Source organism: Heteronotia binoei, chromosome 13 (genome assembly GCF_032191835.1).
Source record: "Heteronotia binoei isolate CCM8104 ecotype False Entrance Well chromosome 13, APGP_CSIRO_Hbin_v1, whole genome shotgun sequence".
Taxonomy (NCBI): domain Eukaryota; kingdom Metazoa; phylum Chordata; class Lepidosauria; order Squamata; family Gekkonidae; genus Heteronotia; species Heteronotia binoei.
In genome coordinates this window covers 10,929,583-10,950,075 of record NC_083235.1, presented here as the reverse complement: position 1 = coordinate 10,950,075, position 20,493 = coordinate 10,929,583, and the positions used below count along the sequence as shown (strand labels likewise).

At 50.1% G+C, this 20,493-nt stretch overlaps 1 protein-coding gene across 1 annotated transcript in view; it reads right to left on the bottom strand.

The window, feature by feature from the left end:
• The window catches only part of ATP2B3 (ATPase plasma membrane Ca2+ transporting 3), a 141,688-nt gene extending 124,559 nt beyond the window's left edge, over window positions 1-17,129 (bottom strand). The window contains 2 exon segments of the mRNA XM_060252485.1: window positions 16,569-16,869; window positions 16,967-17,129. Of these exon segments, the coding sequence (XP_060108468.1) occupies window positions 16,569-16,773 (205 nt within the window). The 5' untranslated portion in view covers window positions 16,774-16,869; window positions 16,967-17,129.
• Window positions 17,130-20,493: the final 3,364 nt, after the last annotated feature.

Below are 20,493 nucleotides of genomic sequence, written 5' to 3'. Positions count from 1 at the left end.
AGCCTCTGCTTGGCAGGCAGAAAGTCCCAGGTTCAATCACCGGCATCTCCAGTTAAAAGCACCAGGCAGGAGGTGATGGAAAGTCCTTGGCCTGAGACCCTGGAGAGGTGCTGCCCATCTGAACAGACTGCACTTTGATGGACCAGAGCAAGGGTGGCCAAACTGCGGCTCGAGAGGCACATGTGGCTCTTTCATATCTATTGTGTGGCTCCCAAAGCCCCCACCACCCTGTTGGCTGGCATGGAGAAGGCGTTTGTCTGTAAATTAATTTTCCGTGCCATGCCAGCCAGTGGCTTGGAGAATGCATTTAAAGTTGCTTTCTTTCCACCTCTCCCGCCCTACTTCCCCATCTATTTCCCTCTCTCCCTCCCTCCCTCCAAGATCTGACATTCGCATCTTGCGGCTCTCAAATATCTCATGTTTCTTCTACGTGGCTCTTACATTAAGCCGCCCCTGGATCAGAGGTCTCATCCGGCTTCCTGCCTCCGCTGGCTGGCCGTCCAGAGGCCCTGCAGTCTCCCAGCGCTTTTGGGTGCCAGCCAGCCTCTGCCGCTCTGCGCCTGCTCCCCCCTCCCTCCCCCCCCAGGCCGGCCCTTCTCCCCGCAGTCTCCGGCTGCTGCCCTCCTCGCTTGCCTGATCTCCCCCTCCCTTCTCCCTCTCTCTCTTGCTGTGCGAGCCCGCAGCCCCCCTGCTGCAGAGAGAGCCGGCGGTGGCTGCTGCTGCGGCTGCCGCAACCTCAAGGACATTTCAAGGGGAAAGCGGGAGAGAGGCAGGCAGGTGAGTCCGGCTGGAGCCAGACGGGACGGCTGAGCGGAGAGCTGCACAAGACAGAAGAAAACGGGCCGGAGGGGAACAGAAGCCAATCTAGGCGCTGGGCTGGCCAGAGAAGGGGGTTGCCAACCTCCAGGGGGTGGCTGGAAAGCTACCTTACAACGGAAACACGGGGATTGAACTAAAGCTACAGAAATCGCCTCCGTGTCGACTTGGTGTACTAATAACTAATGAACTCATATACATGAACCAAATTTGTGTACTACGTGTCATGTGTATTTATATATCGCGGTTTATATAATATAAAAAGCTATCCCTATTATACGATTCCCAAAGTGATTTTTTTTCACATAGTAACATACAGTAACTCACACACATTCGCTCTTATAACCAGGGCTTTTTTTTTGAGCAGGAACGCAGTTCTGGCTGGCTTGGTGTCGGGGTGTGTGGCCTAATACGCAAACGAGTTCCCGCTGGGCTTTTTCTACCAAAAAAGCCCTGTGTGAAACAATGGTGCCATCAGGGATGTGTGGCCTAATAGGCAAATGAGTTCCCACTAGGCTTTTTCTACCCCAAAAGCCCTGTGTGAAACAATGGTGACATGAGGAGGGTGTGGCCTAATAGGCAAATGAGTTCCCGCTAGGCTTTTTCTACCCCAAAAGCCCTGTGTGAAACAATGGTGACATGAAGAGGGTGTGGCCTAATAGGCAAATGAGTTCTCGCTAGGCTTTTTCTACCCCAAAAGCCCTGTGTGAAACAATGGTGCCATCAGGGGTGTGTGGCCTAATAGGCAAATGAGTTCCCGCTGGGCTTTTTCTACCCCAAAAGCCCTGTGTGAAACAATGGTGACATGAGGAGGGTGTGGCCTAATAGGCAAATGAGTTCCCGCTAGGCTTTTTCTACCCCAAAAGCCCTGTGTGAAACAATGGTGCCATCAGGGGTGTGTGGCCTAATAGGCAAATGAGTCCCCGCTGGGCTTTTTCTACCCCAAAAGCCCTGTGTGAAACAATGGTGACATGAGGAGGGTGTGGCCTAATAGGCAAATGAGTTCCTGCTGGGCTTTTTCTACCCCAAAAGCCCTGCTTATAATAATAATAATAATGCCAGTGATGCAAATATGAATAGTAAGCCATATGACACCAAAAGTAAAAGTCCAATACGTGGAGCGGATATCCCTGACAGAAGGCCGTTCAGCCCTTCGTTTCGGATCTCTCCTTTGCCGAGTGTCCCAATATTTTCAGTTCTTACTCCACAAATGTTTGCGACGTAAACACTGCTTTGGGTGTCTGAGGCGCTGCTCTTGCCTTCCGTGTGGTGTATACATTCTATCAGGGGTGGAATTCTGACAGGAGCTTCTTTGCATATTAGGCCACACCCTCTGATGTAACCAATCCTCCTGGAGTTTGCAAGGCTCTTTTTTTGTAAGCTCTCGGAGGACTGGCTACATCAGGGGGTGTGGCCTAATATGCGAAGGAGCTCCTGCTAGAATTCCACCCCTGCATTTTATTATCCAAAGTGCCTTTACGCTTCGCGAATCGCTGCAGCCCCTCATTTGCCGAGCCTCTCTTTGTTGCGGTGGCCAGAGATCACCCGGGGTTCCAACTGACGTCCAGGCGACGGGGATCAGGTCTCCTGGAGGGAAGGGTTGCTCTGGAAGGGGGCGCTCTCTGGCGCGGTCACCTGCTGGCGTCCCCCTCTGCCCCACATCCTTCCCCCCCCCACCACAAGAGCTGCCCTCAAATCTACGGGGATTTCCCACCGTGGAGCTGGTGACCTTAGGAAGGAATAGGGCTGCTAATCTTCAGGTGGGGGCAAGGGATCCTTGAGCCATTTCTGAGCCGGTGCCTGTTTGAGGTGAGCTGTGTTGTGTGATGAAACGTTGTGAGATTACTTTAGCGTTACATGGAAGAGATTGTTGATTAACTGTGAAGCTGTATGAATTGTGGTTAGGGTTGCCAATCCCCAGGTGGGGGCAGGGGATCCCCCCGTTTGGAGGCCCTCCCCCCCCACTTCAGGTTCATCAGAAAGCGGAGGGGGAGGGGAGGGAAATGTCTGCTGGGAACACTATTATTCCCTATGGAGACTTATTCCCATAGGAAATAATGGATAATCTGCGGGTATCTGGGGCTCTGGGGGGCCTGTTTTTTGGGGTAGAGGCACCAAATTTGCAGCGTAGCATCTGGTGCCTCTCCCCGAAATACGCTCCAAGGTTCAAAAAGATTGGACCAGGGGATCCAATCCTACGTGCCCCAAAAGAAGGTGCCCCATCCTTCCTTATTTTCTATGGAAGGAAGGCATTGAAAAGGTGTGCAGTCCCTTTAAAATGTGACGGCCAGAACTCCCTTTGGAGTTCAGTTATGCTTGTCAAAACCCTGCTTCTGGCTCCACTCCCAATGTCTCCTGGCTCCACCCCCCAAAGTCTCCTGGCTCCACCTCCAAACCCCCCAGATATTTCCTGAATTGGACTTGGCAACCCTAATTGTGGTTCGTGGATTATTTGACTTGAAGGAAAAGTTCGTGGATTATTTGACTTGAAGAGCTTGCCATCACTTGAAGATTTGTCCACGCAGGAGCTACAAGTCGACTCCCTGCACTTTGGTGCTCTGCTGTCATCCCTGAATGCACTCTGAGAGCTTTGTCTACGTCGCTATAGATTTGCGTATTCTCACCATTATCGTATTGCTATATGGTCTTAGGAATTGTTGGCCACTATAACCATTTGTGGTTGTGTGAATATTCGTTTACCAGTGACCTCTCTCTTCTGTAAAGAATACCCACCTGGGGATTAGTGACCCTGATCCTTCGCCACAACTCTAGTGAGCAGAGAGGCCTTCTAGGGTCCCTTCCCTGCTAGGGTTGCCAATCCCCAGGTGGGGGCAGGGAATCGCCCGGTTTGGAGGCCCTCCCCCCGCTTCAGGGTCATCAGAAAGCGGGGGGGGGGGGGAAGGGAAATGTCTGCTGGGAACTCTGTTATTCCCTATAGAGATTTATTCCCATAGAAAATAATGGAGAATTGATCCACGGGTATCTGGGGCTCTGGGGGGGGGCTGTTTTTTGAGATAGAGGCACCATATTTTCAGTATAGCATCTAGTACCTCTCCCCAAAATACCCCCCAAGTTTCAAAAATATTGGACCAAAGGGTCCAGTTCTATGAGCCCCCAAAGAAGGTGCCCCTATCCTTCATTATTTCCTATGGAAGGAAGGCATTGAAAAGGTGTGCCGTCCCTTTAAACGTGATGGCCAGAACTCCCTTTGGAGTTCAATGATGCTTGTCACAGCCTTGATCTTGGCTCCACCCCTACTGTCTCCTGGCTCCATCCCCAAAGTCTCCTGGCTCCACCCCCAAAGTCCCCAGATATTTCTTAAATTGGACTTGGCAACCCTATTCCCTGCTTTCCTTTATTAATTCATCCCCTAACTTCAGGATACAATCCCCCCCCCCTTCTCCTCTCTGTTCCTTTAGTTGCTTGGCACAGAGCTGGAACGGAACAGACGATGAAGCAGCAGGAAAGCTGAGTTCTTTTTGACATCAGAGCCTTTCAACGGGAGCGTATAAAAGACGCAGAGGATCAAACGGGGCCAGAGCCAAGCCCACCGGCTCTGCCCCCATTCTCCCTGTTTGATGAACTCGGGCCTGGAAGAATCCTAGAATCACGGAAGGGACCTCCAGGGTCATCTAGTCCAACCCCCTGCACAATGCAGGAAACTCACAAACACCTCCCCCTAATTTCGCAAAGAAGTAGGTGGTAGATTCAACAGCCAGGGAGAAAGAATAGCCATCTGGCTGCCTATTGTTTCCAAGTCCGTTTCAAGGTGTTGGTTTTGACCTTGAAAGCCCTTTATGGTCAGGGGCCTGCCTAGCTATGGGACCGCCTTTCTCCGCATGTTCCCCAGAGAGCACTGCGTTCAGGGACACAAAACCTACTGTCCATCCCCGGACCAAAGGAGGCCAGGCTGTGTTCCACACGGGCTAGGGCCTTCTCGGTGGCAGCACCAGAAATGTGGAATGCCCTGCGGGACCTTTCTCAATTCCGCAAGGCCTGAAAAACTGAACTATTCTGACAGACCTTCAATGCTTAAACCGGGAGAGGACTGCCACCTCACACCGCTGAGGAGCTATGAACATTATAGGATCATGAACAGAAAAAGAAAGATCTCGCCTATGAAGTTGTACAGCACCACAAAAGGTTTTAAATTGTATTATAGATGTCTGAATTGACTGTTAGCCGCCCTTAGTCCTCTTGTGGAGAGGGTGGGATAGAAATCTAAAGTAATAAATAATAAAATAAATAAATGATCCTTTTTGAGTGTCCTGAGCCCGGCGACCCCTCTGTTGGAGGTCTGATGGGCTTCTACCTAGAGCGGACTTTGGAGGCAGAAGGGGGCATCCGTGAAATGGCATCTCCAGGGATTTTCACCATGTGCCTTCACTGATTTCATTTAAGTGGCAGGTTGTTCTAGGGACACCAGCCTCTAGAAGCCATCCCACTGTTGCCCTGCCGCCCCCAGCACCAAGAATACAGAGCATCACTGCCCCAGACGCAAGAATGTAAGAGAAGCCATGTTGGATCAGGCCTATGGCCCATCCAGTCCAACACTCTGGGTCACACAGTAGCCCAAACCCAGGTGCCATCAGGAGGTTCACCCAGCGAGGCCAGACCTCCAGAAGCCCCCCACACACTGTTGTCCCCCACAAGCACCAAGAATGCAAAGCTTCATTGTCCCAGACATATGAACATAAGAGAAGCCATTCTGGATCAGACGAAGCCCATCCAGTCCAACACTCTGTGTCACACAGTGGCCAACAAACCCAGGTGCCATCAGGAGGTCCACCAGTGGGGCCAGGACACTAAAAGTCCTCCCACTGTGCCTCCCCAAGCATCAAGAATACAGAGCATCACTGCCTCAGACATAAGAACATAAGAGAAGCCATGTTGGATCAGGCCAGTGGCCCATCCAGTCCAACACTCTGTGTCACACAGTGGCCAACCCCCCCCCCCAGGTGCCATCAGGAGGTCCATCAGTGGGGCCAGGACACTAGAAGCCCTCCCACTGTGCCCCCCACAAACACCAAGAATACAGAGCATCACTGCCTCAGACATAAGAACATAAGAGAAGCCATTTTGGATCAGACAAGAGGCCCATCCAGTCCAACACTCTGTGTCACACAGTGGCCAAAACCCAGAGACCATCAGGAGGTCCATCAGCATGGCCAGAACTCCAGAAACCCTCCCACCGATGCCTCCCAAGCACCAAGAATACAGAATATCACTGCCCCAGACATAAGAGAAGCCATATTGGATCAGGCCAATGACATCCCTCGATCATTTTATTTGCCAAGGTCTTGTAGCTGTGTCAGTCTACAGCATAAGTCTTGAATTCGGGTCCAGCTCCATCTTAAAGAAAAGGTAGTTTGACTCTCTTTGATGAAGGGAGCATTGTTTCACGCAGAGCTGTTTTGCATTAAAAGGCCCAACAGGAACTCATTTGCATATCAGGCCACACCCCCTGACTCCACCATTGTTTCACGCAGGGCTTTTTGGTAAGAAAAGTCCAGCAAGAACTCATCTGCCACACCCCCTGACACCATCATTGTTCTGCGCAGGGCCTTTTTTGGGGGTAGAAAATGCCCAGCAGGAACTCATTTGCATATTAAGCCACACCCCTGACACTAAGGCAGCCAGAACTGCATTCCTGTGCGTTCCTGCTCAAAAGAAGCCTTCCTTAAGTGTATATGTCACTTTAAAAAAAATAAAAAGATAGGGGTTAGTTGGGATGTGGAATGGTATAAAGGTAAAGGTAGTCCCCTGTGCAAGCACCAGTTGTTTCCGACTCTGGAGTGACGTTGCTTTCACAACGTTTTCACGGCAGACTTTTTACGGGGTGGTTTGCCATTGCCTTCCCCAGTCATCTACACTTTGCCCCCAGCAAGCTGGGGACTCCTCTTACCGATCTCGGAAGGATGGAAGGCTGAGTCAACGTGGAGCCGGCAACCTGAACCAGCTTCTGCTGGGATCGAACTCAGGTCGTGAGCAGAGGGTTCCGACTGCAGTACTGCAGCTTATACTTATACTGTATAGCGTAGCCCAATTTGGGAAGACCTTGGAAGCTAACCTGGGTTGGTACTTGGATGGGTAACCACCGAGGAAGTCTCTGCGGAGGAAGGTGATGGCAAACCACCTCTGCTTCTCGCAGGCCTTGAAAGCCCGTTGCTGGGCTTGCCGTAAATTTGAAGCTGAACAGGGTCAGTAATTGGAGGAGAGGCCACCAAGAAAGGCTCTACAGAGGCAGAAAACGGCCGGCCGCCTCCACTTCTCAAATGCCTTTCTGCAGTTGACATAAATTGGAAAGTATCGTCGTCAAACAACGCCGGGACCACGGAGGTTAACAATCAGGAAATGACAGAAAAGATCCTCTCCATGTTACAAAACAATTTCAAAATATAATTGCAGTACTTTCCATTCACAACATAGTATTACAATGAAAATTTCAGTAACAAATTCAGTGACAAATACCAACCAAAGCACACAGCTTCACTACTGTCCATAAGATGATATCAGGTTCTTTCCGAACAATACAGTCCGACGGTGCAAAACTGGTCCGTTCTCATTTCGGATCCTTATGCTCCTTCCTCTGGGACCGTCTTATTCATTTTGAATGCAGTAGTCTGATGGTGCCTTATTCCTTTACTATTCACTGTTTTCCAGGCTTTCTCTAATTCATTTCATTACTAGAACGCTACTGTTCTTCCTCCATCTCTCAGCATTTCATTACATTGTAATACTACGTTGCGAATGGAAAGCATTGTAATTATATTTTGATATTGTTTTGCAACACGGAGATGATCTTTTCTGTCGTTTCGTAAATTGGAAGGTAAGCAGGATCGGTACTCGGATAGGAGACCACCAAGGAAGGCTCTGCAGAGGAAGGCAATGGCCAACCACGTCTTCTTCTTGCTTGCCTGGAAAGCCCCTTGCTGGGATTGCCATATTTGGATAGGAGACCACCAAGGAAGACTGGGGTTCCTTTGCAGAGACAGGCACTGGAATACCACTTCTGCCTCTCACTTGTCTTGGAAGTCCCTTTTTAGGGCCACCATATTTGGATGGGAGACCACCAAGGATGACTCTGCGGAGGAAGGCAATGGCCAACCGCCTCTGCTTCTCACTTGCCTTGAAAGCTCCTTGCTGGGATCAGCATAAGAGGGAAGCTGAGCAGGCTCAGTACTTGGATAGGAGACCACCAAGGAAGGCTTTGCAGAGGAAGGCAATGGCCAACCACGTCTTCTTCTTGCTTGCCTGGAAAGCCCCTTGCTGGGATTGCCATATTTGGATAGGAGACCACCAAGGAAGACTTGAAAGTGCCTTGCTGCTGTTGGCATAAATAGGAAGATAAGCAGGACTGGTACGGAAGAAGAAGAAGAAGAAGAAGAAGAAGAAGAAGAAGAAGAAGAAGAAGAAGAAGAAGAAGAAGAAGAAGAAGAAGAAGAAGAAGAAGAAGAAGAAGAAGAAGAAGAAGAAGAAGAAGAAGAAGAAGAAGAAGAAGAAGAAGAAGAAGAAGAAGAAGAAGAAGACGACGACGACGACGACGACTGTAGATTTATACCTCACCCTTCTCTCTGAATCAGTCTCAGAGCGGCTAACAATCTCCTCTATCTCCTTCCCCCACCACAGATACCCTGGGGGGGGGGGGCTGAGAGGACTCTCACAGCAGCTGCCCTTTCAAGAACAACTACTGCCAGAGCTATGGCTGACCCAAGGCCATTCCAGCAGGTGCAAGGGGAGGAGTGGGGAATCGAACCCGGTTCTCCCAGATAAGAGTCCGCACACTTCACCACTACACCAAACTGGCTGCCACCAAGGGAGACTCTGCAGAGGGAGGCAATGGCCAGCCACCTCTGCTTCTCACTTGCCTTGAAAGCCCCTTGCTGGAGTCACCAGAAGCTGGAAGCTAAGCAGGGTCAGTACTTGGATGGGAGACCATCAAGGAGGGCTCTGCAGAGGAAGGCAATGGCCATCCACCTCTGCTTCTCCCTGGCATTGAAAGAGCTTTGCTGGGCTCACTGCAAGTTGGCTGGAACTTGATGGCAATCGACACACCCCTGCAGACACCCAGAGTTGGGATGTCAACAGAGTTCTGGGGCAACCCAAGAGACTCATCTCCTGCGGTGTTGGCAACAGTGCAGGGGTGGTTTGGCTCAGAGCCAGGCTGCAGCGACATCGTCCTTGTCCCCGTGGGCTATGGCCAAGGCTCTGTCGTCCTGCCAGCCGGGCAGCAGACTCCACTGGCTTCTGGCTGCCAGAGATCTTCCAGGGGAAGCGGCTCAGCTGGAACGTTCCTGGGATGCTGAAGGGTCGCTCCCTCCTCCTCACCCGTCAAGGAAATAAAGAATGGTTGGGTTCAGAAGGAGCAGGGCTTTGGGGAGAAAATGGATGCTTGGGAAGGTGGTCTCCAGGGATTGTTTGGGTGGTTTTTATAGTAGGAATGCACAGCAACGCAATTCCGGCTGCCTTGGCATCAGGGGGTGTGGCCTAATATGCAAACGAGCTACTGCTGGGCTTTTTCCTACAAAAAAGCACTGCGTGAAATAATGGTGACAGGGGGTGTGGCCTAATATGCAAATGAGCTCTTGCTGGATTTCCCCCCACAAAGAAGCACTGCGTGAAATAATGGTGACACGGGGTGTGGCCTAATATGCACATGAGCTCTGCTGGGCTTTTTCCTACAAAGAAGCACTGTACAAAATAATAGTGGCATCGAGGGTGTGGCCTAATATGCAAATGAGCTTCCGCTGGATTTTTTCCTACCCCCCAAAAGAACTGTGCGAAATAATGGTGACAGGGGGTGTGACCTAATATGCAAATGAGCTCCTGCTGGGCCTTTTCCTACAAAAAAGCACTGCGTGAAATAATGGTGGCACCGGGGTGTGACCTAATATGCAAATGAGCTCCTGCTGGACTTTTTCCTACAAAAAAAGCACTGCGCGAAATGATGGTGACAGGGGGTGTGGCCTAATATGCAAATGAGCTCCCTACAAAAGAGCACAATGCGGAATAATGGTGACAGGGGGCGTGGCCTAATATGCAAATGAGCTCCTGCTGGGCTTTTTCCTACAAAGAAGCACTGTGCAAAATAATGGTGGCATCAGGGGGTGTGGTCTAATATGCAAATGAGTTCCTGCTGGACTTTTTTTCTACTGAAAAAAGCCCTGAGAAGTAGGGTGTCATCTGTCTTTCAGATAGTGTTGCCAGCCTTCAGCTGGGGCCTAAGAGGCAAAGGAGTTCCTGCTACAAAAAAAAGCCCTGCATCTCATCCAAATACTAGGCAGGGCTGACCTTGCTTAGTTTTTGAGATTGAGCTAGCCTGGGCTGGCCAAAACAGGGCATCGTGGTATTAGAAGGGGGTATAACCAGGGCTTCTTTTGTAGCAGGAACTCCTTTGCATATTAGGCCACACACCCCTGATGTAGCCAATCCTCCAAGAGCTTCCAGTAGGCCCTGTACGAAGAGCCCTGTAAGCTCCAGGAGGATTGGCTGCATCAGGGAGGTGTGGCCTAATACACAAAGGAGCTCCTGCTAGAATTCCACCCGTGGGCCACAAACCCCTGATGTAGCCCATCCACCAGGAACTTACAGGGCTCTTCCTAAAGGACCTACTGGAAGCTCTTGGAGGATCGGCTATATCGGAGTGTGTGGCCTAATATGCAAAGGAGTTCCTGTTACAAAAAAAGCCCTGGGTATAACTCAGCCTGCAAATATTTCCAGTGTGACACAGAACGTACCCCTGGGAGACCAGAGACCATGCCTCTGTGGTGCTATAAAGGCCAGAGCCTAACATAAAAGTCAAAACTCCGGAAACTGTGTTATCAGCAATTACGGCGATTATGAATGGTCTCTGCACTCCTCTTGATTGAATTTGAATCGGACGTAATTCTATCTCGTCTTGTGCTCCCAGCATCTCATGTCCCTTTGACCTCACTGTTTACCGGGGCTTTTGGGGGTGTTGTTCATAACCTCATCGATTCTTCATAACCTCAGCACCTCATGTCATGCTTTGAGAGTTTCCAGTGGCGAGCCCAATCTCGTCCGATCTTGGAAGCTATGCGGGGTCGGACCTGGATAGCATGTGGAAGGGCAACCTCCAAGGAATACCAGGGTTGCGACGCAGAGCCAGACAATCGGAATGAGCCAGTTTGGTGTAGTGGTTAAGTGTGCGGACTCTTATCTGGGAGAACTGGGTTTGATTCCCCACTCCTCCCCTTGCACCTGCTAGCATGGCCTTGGGTCAGCCATAGCTCTGGCAGAGGTTGTCCTTGAAAGGGCAGCTGCTGGGAGAGCCCTCTCAGTCCCACCCACCTCATAGGGTGTCTGTTGTGGGGGGAGAAGATATAGGAGATTGTAAGCCGCTCTGAGTCTCTGATTCAGAGAGAAGGGTGGGGTATAAATCTGCAGTCTTCTTTTTCACACAAATTTTTATTGTTGGAACTGCACAAAATCCGACAATGCCCTTACACAGCACCAGTGCTCCCTCAGCTGTGGAGTCTTGCGAGCAAAAATTCTACTTTGTGAGCTACCGGAATTGAAGTTTGTGAGCTACTGCATAAATCGGTTTGGCTCTGGGGACGTCCTTCCTGAGCTAAGACAAAAATTTGTGAGCCGGAGGCTAAAAAACTGTGAATTAGCTCATGCTAACTTAGCTTAGAGGAAACACTGCACAGCACCTGTTCACTGCTGCAGGGTTTGGCTTCAGGACATTTGTTTTGAAGGGTTAAGCCTCTCCCACTCCTAATGACGACACACTGCAGTTGTGTGCCTCATATGTACTAAGATTGCCACCTCTTGACAGTTTGGTGTAGTGGTGAAGTGCGTGGACTCTTATCTGGGAGAACCGGGTTTGATTCCCCACTCCTCCACTTGCACCTGCTGGAATGGCCTTGAGTCAACCATAGCTCTCGCAGGAGTTGTCCTTGAAAAGGCAGCTACTGAGAGAGCCTTCTCAGCCCCACCCAACTCACAAGGTGTCTGTTGTGGGGGGAGAAGATATAGGAGATTGTAAGCCCCTCTGAGTCTCTGGGAGAAGGGCGGAGTATAAATCTGCAATTCTTCTTCTTCTTGTCAATCACCAGAGTCCTGTGTGAAAGAATCCCAAAAGAAGAAGAAGCAGAAGAAGAAGCAGCTTGTCGGTCACCAGAGTCCTGTGTGAAAGAATCCCAAAAGAATAACTGCATGATTGGGGGGTGGTGTGGAGAATCCCTTCCTAAACGATGCTTAGGATCCTAAATTGAAAGGTGTGAGGTGAGGGCAGGTCTTGTTCAGGACTTTTTAGAGCAGGAATGCCCAGGAACACCGTTTCAGCTGGCTTGGCATCAGGGGTGTGGCGTAATATGCAAATGAATCCCTGCTGGGCTTTCTCTACAAAAAAAAAAAAGAGGTTTCTCCAAGGAAGGAGAGCCCACCACCTCCCGAGGAAGCCTGTTCCACTGAGGAACCGCTCTAACGGTCAGGAAGTTCTTCCTTATGTTGAGCCGGAAACTCTTTGGATGTAATTTTGATTTTGTTTTAAAAAACAGAGGCTAGATGGCCCTCTGACAGCAATGAAGGTCTTGTGAATTTAGGGGGAGGTATTTGTGAATTTCCTGCATTGTGCAGGGGGTTCCTCGGGAGGTGGTGGGCTCTCCTTCCTTGGAGGTTTTCAAACAGAGGCTTGATGGCCCCCTGGCAGCAATGAAGGTCTTGTGAATTGAGGGGGAGGCGTTTGTGAGTTTCCTGCATTGTTCAGGGGGTTGGACTAGATGACCCTAGAGGTCCCTTCCAACTCTGTGATTCTATAAACGAAGCAAAAGATTAAGCTGAATAGGACTTACTCCCAAGTATTGCTTCCTTTTTCTTGCATGCATCTGCTAGGGATGCCATTCTCCAGGTGGGGCCTAAAGCTACAGAAATCGGCTCCCTTGCGGAAAATGGCTGCTTTGAAGGGTAGACTCTATGGCATTAGACCCTGCTGAGGCTCCTCCCCTTCCCAGGCTCCACCCCCAAATCTCCAGGAGCTTCTCAACCTGGATCTGGCAACCCTGCCCCCCATACCCTCCTGGTGGCTGGTGTGGGGGGTGGGGAACCTGACAACCCTACTGCCTACCAAGAAGCAAGTTCTCCTTTATTTAGAAAGCCTGGCTTCCAAGCAATTGCATGATTGGGGAGTTTCATGATCTACATAAGAGAAGCCATGCCCAAACAGGCCAATGGCCCATTCAGTCCAACCTTCTGTGTCGTGCACTGGCCAAAACCCAAGAGCCATCAGGAGGTCCATCAGCAGGGCCAGAACTCCATAAGCCCTCCCTCTCACACACCAAGCACCAAGAATACAGAGCATCACTGCTCCAGACATTAGGGAAGACATGCTGGGTCAGGCCAACGGCCCATTCAGTCCAACACCCTGTGTCACACAGTGGCCAAAACTCAAAGGCCATCAGGAGGACCACTGGCAGGACCAGAACTCCTCTACAAGCCTTTGCACTGTTGCCCCTCCAAACACCAAGAATACAGAGCATCTTTGCCCCAGATAGAGCATTCCATCTAGACCTAGTAGCTAATAACCACTCATGGATCTCTGCTCTTAAGAACATAACAGCTGCCATGTTGGATCCAGCCAAGGGCCCATCCAGTCCAACACTCTGTGTCACATAAGAACATAAGAGAAGCCATGTTGGATCAAGCCAATGGCCCATCCAGTCCAACACTCTGTGTCACAGAAGAACATAAGAGAAGCCATATTGGATCAGGCCAATGGCCCCTCCAGTCCAACACTCTGTGTCACAGAAGAACATAAGAGAAGCCATGTTGGATCAGGCCAGTGGCCCATCCAGTCCAACACTCTGTGTCACATAAGAGAAGCCATGTTGGATCAGGCCAATGGCCCATCCAGTCCAACACTCTGTGTCACAGAAGAACATAAGAGAAGCCATGTTGGATCAGGCCAGTGGCCCATCCAGTCCAACACTCTGTGTCACAGAAGAACATAAGAGAAGCCATGTTGGATCAGGCCAGTGGCCCATCCAGTCCAACACTCTGTGTCACAGAAGAACATAAGAGAAGCCATGTTGGATCAGGCCAGTGGCCCATCCAGTCCAGCACTCTGTGTCACAGAAGAACATAAGAGAAGCCATGTTGGATCAGGCCAATAGCCCATCCAGTCCAACACTCTGCGTCACACAGGGGCCAAAACCCATATCCACCAACAGTTTATTTTCATTGATTTTTGACTCGTTCCACTGCAATCTTCCTGCTTTGTATTTCGCAGGGATACGAGTGTTCCAGGAACAGACCAGGGGCTCACATTGTAGTCAGATGCTGGGCTTCGATATACATAAAACAGTAAAAACTTCAAACATGAGCAGTCTAAAGAAATGGTCTGGAGACATTATTTTTAAAACATGAGAACTAACAATAAACAGCCTTGAGCGTTAAGAATAATTAACATTAATTATTTTAAATATTATTATTAATTAATATTAATAATAATTATCATATGGCATTGTGTCGTATAGCCAGGAGACCCAGAAAGCCTGAAGTTCCAGCTCTTTTTAGCACTACACACCACAAGATCGTGAGCTGCCAACTGTGTACCGAGTTCGTTACAAGGTGCTGGTTATTACCCTTAAAGCCCTATATGGCCGAGGACCTGCCTACCTCAGGGACCGCCTCTCTCCACATGTCCCCCAGAGAGCACTGAGGTCTAGTTCCCAAAATCTTCTAAAAATCCCTGGGCCAAGGGAGGCTAGATTGAAGACGACGAGGGAGCAGGCCTTCTCAACAATGGCTCCCCAATGGCGGAATCAACTACCAGAGGAGGGGCGAGCCCTGCGAGACCTGAATCAGTTCCGCAGGGCTTGTAAAACCGCCCTCTTTCAGTTCGCTTTTAAGATGGAACCCGGTTAATTGACATCTAGCCATCCTATACATATCCTGAATTGTAGCACCTTAATTAATAACTTACGAGGTTTAATTGTTTTATCTAACTTTTAACTTTATTTATGACTGTAACTCAACTATATTTTATATTTTAAATTGTTTTTATAGGATTGATTGTATTTTATTGTAATCGTGGTAAACACCATGTCCTGGGAGCCGCCCTGAGCCTGCCTTTGGCAGGGGAAGGCAGGATATAAGAATAAATGTATTATTATTATTAATTTGGGGGGCTGAGAGAGCTCTGAGAGGAGAACTGTGACTGAGCCATAGGACTGCCAATCCCCAGGTGGGGGCAGGGGATCCCCCAGGTTGGAGGCCCTCCCCCTGCTTCAGGGTCATCAGAAAGTGGGGGTGGGGATGGAAATGTCTGCTGGGCACTCCATTATTCCCTATGGAGACCCCTTTGAGTATAATAGTGAATTGATCTGCGAGTATCTGGGGCTCGGGGGGGGGGCTGTTTTTTGAGGTAGAGGCACCACATTTTCAGCATAGCATCTGGTGCCTCTCCCCAAACTACCCTCCAAGATTCAAAAAGATTGGACCAGGGGGTCCAATTCTATGAGAAGGTGCCCCTATCCTTCATTATTTCCAGTGGAGGGAAGGCATTTAAAAGGTGTGCGGTCCCTTTAAACGTGATGGCCAGAACTCCCTTTGGAGTTCAATGATGCTCATCACAACCTTGCTCCTGACACCACCCCAATGTCTCCTGGCTTCACCCCCACAAAGTCCCCAGATATTCCTTGGATTGGACTTGGCAACCCCACTGACCCAAGGTCACCTAGCTGGCTCTATGTGGAGGACTTGGGAATCCAATCCACTTCTCCAGATTAGAGTCTGCCGCTCCTAACCACTACATCAAACTGGCTCTCTAGCTGCAAGCATTAATCAGCCTTGAACGTCATTTAGAAGGCCAGGCCTGAAGTCGTGGGTATGAATATACACAAACACACATGGAAATGGCCTTATACTGAATCAGACCCTTGGTCCATCATAGTCAGTATTGTCTACTTAGATCAGCATTGGCTCTCCAGAGGGTTAGATGGAGTTTTTTCACATCACTGTACTACCTGCCCTGTCGTAGGAGATGCTGGGGATTGAACCTGGGACCTTCTGCATGTCAAGCACAGGCTCTGCCACTGAGCCAGGGTCTCAGGTCAAGGTCTTTCCGATCACCTCCTGCCTGGTGCTTTTAACTGGAGATGCCGAAGATTGAACCTGGGACCTTCTGCATGCCAAGCAGAGGCTCTGCCACTGAGCCAGGGTCTCAGCCCAAGGTCTTTCTCATCATCTCCTGCCTTGTCTTTTCAACTAGAGATGCTGGGGATTTAACCTGGGACCTTCTGATGTCAAGCAGAGGCTCTGCCACTGAGCCAGGGTCTCAGGTCAAGGTCTTACTCACCACCTCCTGTCTGGTCCTTTTAACTGGAGATGCCAAGGATTGAACCTGGGACCTTCTGCATGCCAAGCAGAGGCTCTGCCACAGAGCCAGGGTCTCAGGTTAAGGTCTTTCCCATCACCTCCTGCCTTGTCTTTTCAACTGGAGATGCTGCGGATTGAACCTGGGACCTTCTGCATGCCAAGCAGATGTTCTTCCACTGAGCCAGGGTCTCAGGCCAAGGTCTTTCCTATCACCTCCTGCCTGGTCCTTTTAATTGGAGACACCAGGGATTGAACCAGGGAGTTTCTGCACGTCAAGCAGAAGCTCTTCCACGGAACCATGGCCTCTCCCCAATATAGGGGAGGGCCTACGGTTCTCCTGAATGGTAGAAGCTAAGAGGAACCATTTGAACGGCCTGCCTGCTCTACCCAGACATCTATAAATGCAGTACCTTCGGTGGGGGAGGTCTTGAGTCTCCGGCAGAGCCCGTTGACATCCGAGTAGGTCTCCTGGACTTTCTGGATCGCCTCGGCCCCCCGCAGCTCCATGAGGGAGCGCAGCTCCGACAGGGTGCACCCAAAGCCGCCCGCATGGTTCAGCTCTCGCCGCTGGTTTTTGGGGTAGAAATCCACCGAGCTGTTGGCCATGTCTCCCATGGCGGACACAAGCCACTAGCCGGGTTGTGTGATGCCAGGCAGAGGAGACAAAGAGTTGCGTCGGGCTATGTCAGCCTGGTAGACAGATGGAGAAACCTGGAGGAGAAGAAAAAGGGGAGGCGTCAATTGGAGGGAGGGAATCCACCCACACTGGCCTGCTCTTGGTGCCTAAGATGGTTTCCTTTCAGCTTACCTGCTCAGTCCCAGCTGTGTCCTGTGTTCATTCTACACAGCCCCAGGGGAAGGGGCCACCAGGTGTCGTAGAGGCCAGCAGGGCACCAAGCCATGGAAGAGGCAGAGAAGGAGTCCTTGTCAGAGTCGAGCACAACGGGTGTCCCCGCCGCATAAAGGGAACCTGTCCAAAAAGCAACAAGGGGGTCATGAGACATACAGCAGGCGGACCGGGTGCCACTCCCCCCTCAGTTCCAGTCAACACCACCTGACTCTAGTCCTTCCTTTCCCCATTCACAAATCATGAGGACATAAGAGAAGCCATTTTGGATCAGGCCAATGGCCCATCCAGTCCAACACTCTGTGTCACAGAAGAACATAAGAGAAGCCATTTTGGATCAGGCCAATGGCCCATCCAGTCCAACACTCTGTGTCACATAAGAACATAAGAGAAGCCCTGTTGGATCAGGCCAATGGCCCATCCAGTCCAACACTCTGTGTCACAGAAGAACATAAGAGAAGCCATTTTGGATCAGGCCAATGGCCCATCCAGTCCAACACTCTGTGTCATATAAGAACATAAGAGAAGCCATTTTGGATCAGGCCAATGGCCCATCCAGTCCAACACTCTGTGTCACATAAGAACATAAGAGAAGCCATGTTCGATCAGGCCAATGGCCCATCCAGTCCAACACTCTGTGTCACAGAAGAACATAAGAGAAGCCATTTTGGATCAGGCCAATGGCCCATCCAGTCCAACACTCTGTGTCATATAAGAACATAAGAGAAGCCATGTTGGATCAGGCCAATGGCCCATCCAGTCCAACACTCTGTGTCACAGAAGAACATAGGAGAAGTCATGTTGGATCAGGCCAATGGCCCATCCGGTTCAGCACTCTGTGTCACATAAGAACATAAGAGAAGCCATGTTGGATCAGGCCAATGGCCCATCCAGTTCAACACTCTGCGTCACACAGGGGTCAAAACCCATATCCACCAACAGTTTATTTTCATTGATTTTTGACTTGTTCAACTGCAATCTTCCTGCTTTGTATTTTGGATCAGGCCAATGGCCCATCCAGTTCAACATTGTGTCACACGGTGGCCAAAACCCAGGGGCCATCAGTAGGTCTACCAGAAGGGTCAAAACAACAGAAGCCCCCCCCCCCAACTGTTGCCTCCCCTAAGCAGCAAGAATACAGAGCATCACTGCCCCAGATGTAAGAATGTAAGAGAAGCCATGTTGGATCAGGCCAATGATGCATCTAGTCCAGCACTCTGGGTCACACAATTGGCCAGAACCAAGGTGCCATCAGGAGGTCCACCAGTGGGGCCAGAACTCTACAAGCCCTCCCATTGTTACCACCCCCCTCCTGAAGCACCAAGAATACAGAGCATCACTGCCCCAGAACATAAGAACATAAGAGAAGTCATGTTGGATCAGAACAATGATCCATCCAGTACAACAATCAGGCCAATGGTGCATCCAGTCCAGCACTCTGGGTCACACAAGTGGCCAGAACCAAGGTGCCCTCAGGAGGTCCACTAGTGGGGCCTGAACTCCACAAGCCCTCCCGTTGCTCCCCCTCAAAGCACCAAGAATACAAAGCATCGCTGACCCAGAACATAAGAACCTAAGGGAAGCCATGTTGGATCAGGCCAATGGCCCATCCAGTCCAACACTGTGTCACATGGTGGCCAAAACCCAGGGGCCATCAGGAGGCCCACCAGTGGGGCCAGAACATCAGAAGCCCTTCCTTCCAGTCCAGCATTCCATTTTCTACAGTGGCGAACAAGACTTCTTTGAGAAACCAACAAACGTCCTACAAAGGGCAAAGCTTCCCCCACTACGAAGTCTAAGCAAGTGGTGTTCCAACATACACGGTTGTCATCATCAAACTTTACTCCCATCATGCTTTTCAAACTACTTTCTCCTCTGTGGCTACAGTGGCATGAGGAAGATTTCCATCGGTCTGCTTGATATGTTTTGGTTATTTCCCCCTATTTTTTGGTGGGGGAAAATATGAGAAAGTTCGTCAAAGCTAAGAGTTCAGCAAAATTCTCGCAGGGGGTGTGAACAATGGAGCCCAAAAAGCAAGGGGTTTTTTTTGGGGGGGGGGGTAAGAAAGAAAGAGCGCAATAAAATGTAGAGATTCCAGAGTTCCGCTTCTGTGAATTCCTGCTCAAAATGAGGCATGTCCAACAATCTCGTGTGTGTGTGTGTGTGTGTGTGTGAGAGAGAGAGAGAGAGAGAGAGAGAGAGAGAGAGAGAGAGAGAGAGAGAGAGAGAGATGCCAGCAGGCAGAGACAGAGAGAAATATATTTCATTGCATCCCAAACACAGTGATTTCCATTTTGGATGTACATCACACCAGTCAGAACAGCCTCTCCCTGCAATCTTAATTCTAGGGCAGCAACCAGGAACGGAAAGAGAACTGTCCAAAGTAGGAAACAGAGAGCTGTCCGAGGTCCTGAAATAGCAAATTCCCTTAGAAGAGCAAGACGTGGAGACTTAACTGTGGCGTCCTCATTTTTATAAACACGAAGACGTGTTGCATGCAACCTGTACAATCCCATCTTGCCTTCTCCAGAGAGCCTTCTGAAATTCATTTTGCACACTTTTCACTCATGATAGGCAACCTGTATCTTTAAGAAGGCTTCATGTGGCCCCAGATGGTCGGACCAGAACCAATGGGTTGAAATTAAATCATAAGAGTGTCCAGCTCAACATTAGGAAGAACTTGACCGTTAGAGTGGTTCCTCAGGAGGTGGTGAGCTCTCCTTCCTTGGAGGTTTTTCAACAGAGGCTAGATGGCCATCTGACAGCAATGACGATCCTGTGAATTTTGGGGGAGGTGTTTGTGAGTTTCCTGCATTGTGCAGGGGGTTGGACTAGATGGCCCTGGAGGTTCCGTCCAACTCTATGATTCTGTTAGGAAGAACTTCCTGACCATTAGAGGAGTTGCTCAGTGGAACAGGCTTCCTCAGGAGTTGGTGGGCTCTCCTTCCTTGAAGGTTTTTAAACAGAGGCTGGATGGCCATCTGACAGCAATGAAGATCCTGTGAATTTAGGGGGAGGTGTTTGTGAGTTTCCTGCATTGTGCGGGGGGTTGGACTAGATGACCCTGGAGGTCCCTTCCAACTCTATTATTCTATGATTCTATGTGGCAAAACCCCTGGATCTATCACAAGCTCTCTCTTACTTTGCCAGCACAGATTTGGCTCAAACACTCCACATGTGTTCATTTTGGTTCAGCAAGATCCGCTGTGTGAGGTTGTTCCATTGGGGAGGATGAGCAGCCAGTGGTGGCACTGTTTGGTGAAGTGTGCGGACTCTTATCTGGGAGAAGCGGGTTTGATTCCCCACATCTCCCCTTGCAGCTGCTGGCATGGCCTTGAGTCAGCCAGTGCTCTCACAGAGCTGTCCTTGAAAGGGCAGCTTCCGGGAGAGCCCTCTCAGCCCCACCCACCTCACAGGGTGTGTCTGTTGTGGGGGGAAAAGATAAAGGAGATTGTAAGCCATTCTAAGACCCTGAGAACTAACCCGAG